At 26.8% G+C, this 6274-nt stretch overlaps 1 protein-coding gene across 1 annotated transcript; it reads right to left on the bottom strand.

The window, feature by feature from the left end:
* Positions 1–1132: 1132 nt before the first annotated feature.
* Positions 1133–2808, bottom strand: LOC111886415 (bidirectional sugar transporter NEC1). The gene is made up of 6 exons (XM_023882658.3): positions 2728–2808; positions 2579–2615; positions 2256–2469; positions 1988–2152; positions 1761–1880; positions 1133–1679 (listed from the first exon to the last, which is right to left on the bottom strand). Exons 1-6 carry the CDS (start codon positions 2771–2773, stop codon positions 1338–1340), a joined length of 924 nt encoding a protein of 307 aa, XP_023738426.1. The 5' UTR covers positions 2774–2808; the 3' UTR covers positions 1133–1337.
* Between the last annotated feature and the right edge of the window lie 3466 nt (positions 2809–6274).

Here is a 6274-nt window from a genome sequence, read left to right as displayed (position 1 = left end):
AAAGTTTTAAATTGGCTCGAATTTTATGGATGTTACAAGTTTGTTATAGTTTCTTTATTAGTCAAACTAGGAATAGAATTAGAAGTTTATATGTATATGTCATAGGAGGTTTACAGGTGAAGCACATATGAATGCGTCCATATTGATATTTGTTAAAAGTGGCAAATAAGTTGATGTCATATTTCATTGAGTATACTTGAGATATTCTTAGATGTTTTTCTAAGATAGGATCTAAGTCATGTTAATAAGTAGAATTCATTTAGAAATTAAGTTGAGACTTTTTATTGCTTGAATTCAAAAGCAGCCTATATAATTTGTTGGTACTAGTATATATATATATATATATATATATATATATATATATATATATATATATATATATATATATATATATACCCAATTACTTATCTAGGAACCGAGCTCTGATTTGCTGATGAAAACGACATTAAGAGTCTTATACGATCTGATTATTCACATGGAAACCGAGTTCTAATCTGAACAAGAAAAATGGAACAAAAAGTGTTATATGACCTAGTTATATGAGTGTAAACCGAGCTCTTTTTGTGATTAAAATATCTTATTGAAAACCGGGCTCTACTATCTATTTCACATGTGACTCTCCCCACATCAAACCGAATGGAAAATCGGCCTCTTTTTACTGATTTAACCGAGCTCTATTATCATATTCACATATGACTCACCTGACATTAAACCCGATTGCAAAATGAGATCTTTAACCGATTTAATCGGGTCCGTTAAACTTTTTTTTTTTGTAATTCTTATTAAGAGGTCTCTTTATAGTTAAATATGTTGAAAAGAATGATAAAGAATGATTGAATTCAAAGCGCCCCCCCCCCCCCCCCCCCCGGGGGGGGGGGGGGGGGGGGGGTTACGAAATATAATGATAAAGTTCATAATATGTCATAAAAATGTTTCACGGAGTTAATGTATTTCGTTCGTGACTTTCATAAAAAAAATCTTATGAATTTGAAAACATTTTTTTAGAATCGAATGACTGTTCTATAATGTATATAGAAAACGTGGACTTTTTGGTGATACGATCCCTCTATTCTTTTCTGTCATTTAAGTGAATAACTCATTATAAAAACGAATCAAAAATAAGATGTTATAATTCATATTAATTAATATTTTATTCTAACCTTTAAAAAACAAAAATAAACAAAGAAAAACAAACATATGTATGATATTCTTCTACCAATTCGGCTAGCTCTTGGGATTCTATAAAGAATCTCGTCTCCAACCTACCCAATATAGCAATGAAAAGCCTTTTGATTTCGAATTAATTATGCTCGTCTTTTTGTATCGGATTTTCTACTTTAAGCAACAGAGGAAATGATGACCATTTCACTATCTAAGTCCAAAGAGACCCTATCCATTTCTTTCTTGTCACAACCAGCTTCGTCTTCAACACCCGACTTTTCTTGCATTTCCATTAGTACCCTTGGCTCCACCCTAGCTTTTTCTTGAATTTCCAATATTACCCCTGAATCCACCCTAACTTTTTCGTTCATTTCCAGTATTTCCCCCAAGTCCACCACCGCTGGCACTGGCACATCTTGTTCTTGAACCGTTGGTTTAACTCGCTTCTTTTTGTCTTTGTAGATCATGTACAATATCATTTGTGTTATTCCAAAGATAAATCCTAACACATTTGGGGTCTAAAATGAACAAAAAAAAATTTAATAAACCATACAGATAAATGATAAAGAAATTGTTAAACATATAAAATGTGAACTTACCGCTACATAATAGTCCTTGATCAGTAAGCCGTAAAAGAACCACGTAACAGCACAAAGCGTAAGGAAGAAAGACAACGAGAAAGGCATGTATTCAACACTCTTTGTTTTTATGACCAATCTCTGTATACACACACACACAAAGCGATTATTATACTTCAACAATTGAGTTAAAAGTTAATATAATTAATAAATATTTTAGTTGTTAGGTAAAGAAAGAATTGAGTTACCATAATGCTGAGTGGAGCAGCAAAAACACAGACAGAAAACACGGCACATATCCAACCAACAACAGCTACCCTTTGAGGCCCATTTGATGTTGCTAAAAGCGTTGTACCAACGATCAATCCATATGATAGTATGTTGAAGAAAGCAAGTAGCTTAACTGTAGAGATCTTTGGATCCAAATAAACAAAAATAGATTATATACATATGAATATAAAAAAAATATTAAAAAATTAATTAAAAGCATGTTCAAATAGAATTGGTTTAGGTTACCAAGGCCTCTTTAGTTGCATAGAAGAGAAAGAGAACGATGTAAATGGTTTCAATGACGCATCCTATAGAGTTGATGGTGATGATCATCATTCCATTTTCGGTTTTGAGATAACCATAGTACAAAAGTAACATGCAGCTGAATAATGCTACCGAATATGGCACTGACTGAAACCCTTCTGTTGATTTCTTCTTGTAGATTCGATAGAAAGTTGGCCTAAAAATACAACAAATCCATCATATATTAATGTAAAAAACATCTAGAATGTTTCAAGAAAATAAATTGATTCATATACTTTTTGGGATACAAAAGAAAAAGATCTTACACTGGCGCTAAGAACACGCAAAATGAGATAATGTTGCCTGTTTAAATAAACATAAATGAATGGTGAGATTAATTATAAAGTGATCAAAATAACCAAAAGAATTTGTGGGAAACTTGAAGAAATGATTGATTAGCAAGATGAACACATACCAAGAATGCCAAAAATAGAAGGTAAGAGATGAGTAGGGAAAGCCATTGTTGGTAGGGGTGATGAAGCTCTCTTTGATATTAAATGATTGATAGAGAAAGAGCTTATGGAGAAACAAAGCAAAACTGATGTATTTATAGGTCTTTCAAAAGGCAAAAATTGAAATTTGGTGTGCTTTTCCATGTGTAGCCTTTTGCTTCTAAAACTCTTTTTGGGCTTATTAACTAATTAATGATTGTTAGTGGCATTTTGTTGTGATTATAATTACAAAACTTGTTTTACAAAAATGCCATGATTGCTTATTTAATTAGTTATAATCATTTTATGATTGTTATGATTTATAATATTTATTATACTTTTGATATATTTCTAGACTTTTTCCCAATGTATAAAATTTCATTTGTTCAAAATTAATGCAAATTTAACTTGGCGCAAAGTTAAATAAAGCACGAACAGTATGTTCTAATCTCTATTTGGTTCACTAGTTAAGTATTGTCTTAATAATTATGTTTTTTTATAAATATTTTAGTAAACACAATTTTAATAAATGAAAGAAAATAGGCAAATGGTGAACAATTAAAAAAAAGATTTAAGTTTATGTCATGTGTCCATAAAACCCATAAGGCTATAAGTATAAACAGCAGAATTTAGTAATATTATGTAATATCTAACCATTAGAAAATAAATTTAAATTGAAAATTAGTTTTCAATGAAAAATGTTTTTATTTTTAAACAAATTAAAAAACAGAATTTTAGGAGATCGTATCATCCATTCCAAAATTGAATGTAATTTGTTGGTATGTAGATATGAAAAAAAGTAATGACTAAAATAGACAATTAGGTCGTGTTATATCACCAAAATTGAATGTAATTTTAGGAGATCGTACCATCTATTTTGCCAAATAGATTTTATGAGAATACTTTTATGTTTTGGGTTAAACATATTTTTATTAGTATTAACTATTAAGTTTTAATTAAATTTATAAACTATTAAGTACAAAGACATGAATGATTGTCAATCTTACCATATAATTTTTAATGATATGATTTGAAAACGATGTATGTCATATGTCACTAAACAATTTACCAATCGATGAATTTCTTTAAACCATAAACTCAGATATGTACACCTTAAAACTAATATGATTTTAATTTAAAACACAGTTTATACAAAGATTGTTGATGCTTTACTATATTTTACATTAAATGTACAGTACATTTTATTACTATTGAATTTGAGTATATATTGATTTAGTTTTATGTAGGTTTTTTGATAATTTACTAAAAGTAGACATTCTAAAGCAAAGTTTGTGTGACTAGCTAGTAGCATAGTTTTACACAAGTTTTGTTGATACTTCAAATATGAAAGATGATTATATATGTGTACCATGCATTTTTCTTGTATATGTACTAATGATGTATCCACATGTCATTCGCAATGTTAACGATATATTAATTATTATACACTATTCATGAAAAATGACGGATACGGTTGAAAAGGATCACAAATTACTGATATTAGAGATGAAACGTGTTTCGTAACCGAAAGCTTATGTCCGTAATGATTAATCATTTAATGGAAACATCATCATCTATGATCTATCTTCACCATTATACTCTAATTAAAGTTATTCAAGAAGCGTTTGATTTATGTTTTCCTCGTATAATCAACTCATATATATATATATATATATATATATATATATATATATATATATATATATATATATATATATATATATATATATATATATATATATATATATATATATATATAGAGAGAGAGAGAGAGAGAGAGAGAGAGAGATAGGTTCAAATGTTTTCACTATCTATTGTGTGCCCGTATGATTGATTTTGGACCAATCATTTTAGTTATTTTAGAAAAGTAATTAATGCATATTAAATGCTGAAGATGTAATTAATATCTATTATATCTTTAACATGTAATATGCATTAATTATTTTTTAAAATAACTAAAATGATTGGTCCAGAATCAGTCATACGGGCACACAATAGATAGTGAAAACAAAATAACCTAACCCTATATAAACTAGTATATATATATATATATATATATATATATATATATATATATATATATATATATATATATATATATATATATATATATATATATATACTAGTTTATAACCCGTGGAAACCATGGTTATAAAATTAATCAAACTTTTATAATAAAAACCTAAAAATTATTAACAAGTTATTTTAAATAAATTATTAATTTAAGATATATTTTTTATTAGTTATGTGAAATTATAATCATTGATTCAAATAAATATATAAAATTAATTTTTAATATATGTTAGATATTTTTTATTTGTGAATTAATGAAAACAATAATTTAAAATTTAAAATTTAAAATAGAATCATATTAATGAGGAGGTCTAATAAATTTAAAATTAAAAACTAATAGATTGACAAGTGGCAACACATTAATTAAAATGTCTAATATGATGACACATGACAAAAGAGCTACTCTTTTATTAGTGTGTGTATATATATATATATATATATATATATATATATATATATATATATATATATATATATATATATATATAATAGGCGAATGTCCGCGCGTTGTGTAGAAACATCTATATAACTGAAATTTTTACATGTTTATTTTAAATATAATAATAATGTTATTGTTAAATTTGATATAATAATTCTTATACTATGGAGATATAATATATTGATTATTTTGAAGAGTAAATTACACGAATGGTCCATATGGTTTGGGGTGATTTGCACGCTTGGTTCCTAACTTATTTTTTTAACTTGGAATGTCCCTACTATTTGTTTTTATTACGTGCTTTGTCTCTACTATTTGTTTTTGTTACGCGTTTGATCTTTGTCTTACCTAAAAAGACTATTATTTAAATAGGGAAAAATGATGGGGTGTGTAAGGTAAAGTGAATGAGTGGGGTTGAGGGTGTGTTTATTTAAATAAATTAGAAAATCAAGGGAAAAATAGTCTTTTTAGGTAAGACAGGGACCAAGTGCGTAACAAAAAAAATAGTAGGGACCTTCCGAGTTAAAAAATTAAGTCAAAGACCAAACACATAAATTACTCTAAAACATAGGGAACATTCATGTAATTTACTCTATTTTGAATTATATGATAATTCAATCTTTTGAATGACATCTACCCACGGGTTACTCATGAATAAAATAAAATATAATATATAATAATGTTATCTATAGTTGTAGTTATTATTAATTAGTTTTTTAAATTTATTTTGTTTAACGTTTTAATTTCTATCATTGTAATTATTTAAAATGACAAACAATTGTTTTTTTATTTTTTTATTTTAAAGGTAACAATATAATAATTTATATAGAGTTATTTTTAACTATTGTTATTGTAAGTTATTTTAAGCTAATTATTTGAAAACTTTTAATGATCATAAAAATATCTTTAGGAAATATTTTAGTTAAATTGATATCACAATTTTGTTTTTTGCATTTAGCACTACAATTTATCATTTTTAACTATTCACAAAATATTTTTTGGGTTTTTGAAGTGGACTT

Source organism: Lactuca sativa, chromosome 9 (genome assembly GCF_002870075.4).
Source record: "Lactuca sativa cultivar Salinas chromosome 9, Lsat_Salinas_v11, whole genome shotgun sequence".
Taxonomy (NCBI): domain Eukaryota; kingdom Viridiplantae; phylum Streptophyta; class Magnoliopsida; order Asterales; family Asteraceae; genus Lactuca; species Lactuca sativa.
Note: the sequence above shows the minus strand (reverse complement) of the source record. Positions and strands in the feature narration are given on the sequence as shown.

Coding starts and splice junctions, on each gene's coding strand:
- LOC111886415 (XM_023882658.3), bottom strand. CDS start 2,773: ATGGCTTTCCCTACTCATCTCTTACCTTCTATTTTTGGCATTCTTG. Junction 2,470..2,578: donor TGCGTGTTCTTAGCGCCAGT/GTAAGATCTTTT, acceptor TTGTATTTTTAG/GCCAACTTTCTATCGAATCT. Junction 1,680..1,760: donor TCAAGGACTATTATGTAGCG/GTAAGTTCACAT, acceptor TGTTCATTTTAG/ACCCCAAATGTGTTAGGATT.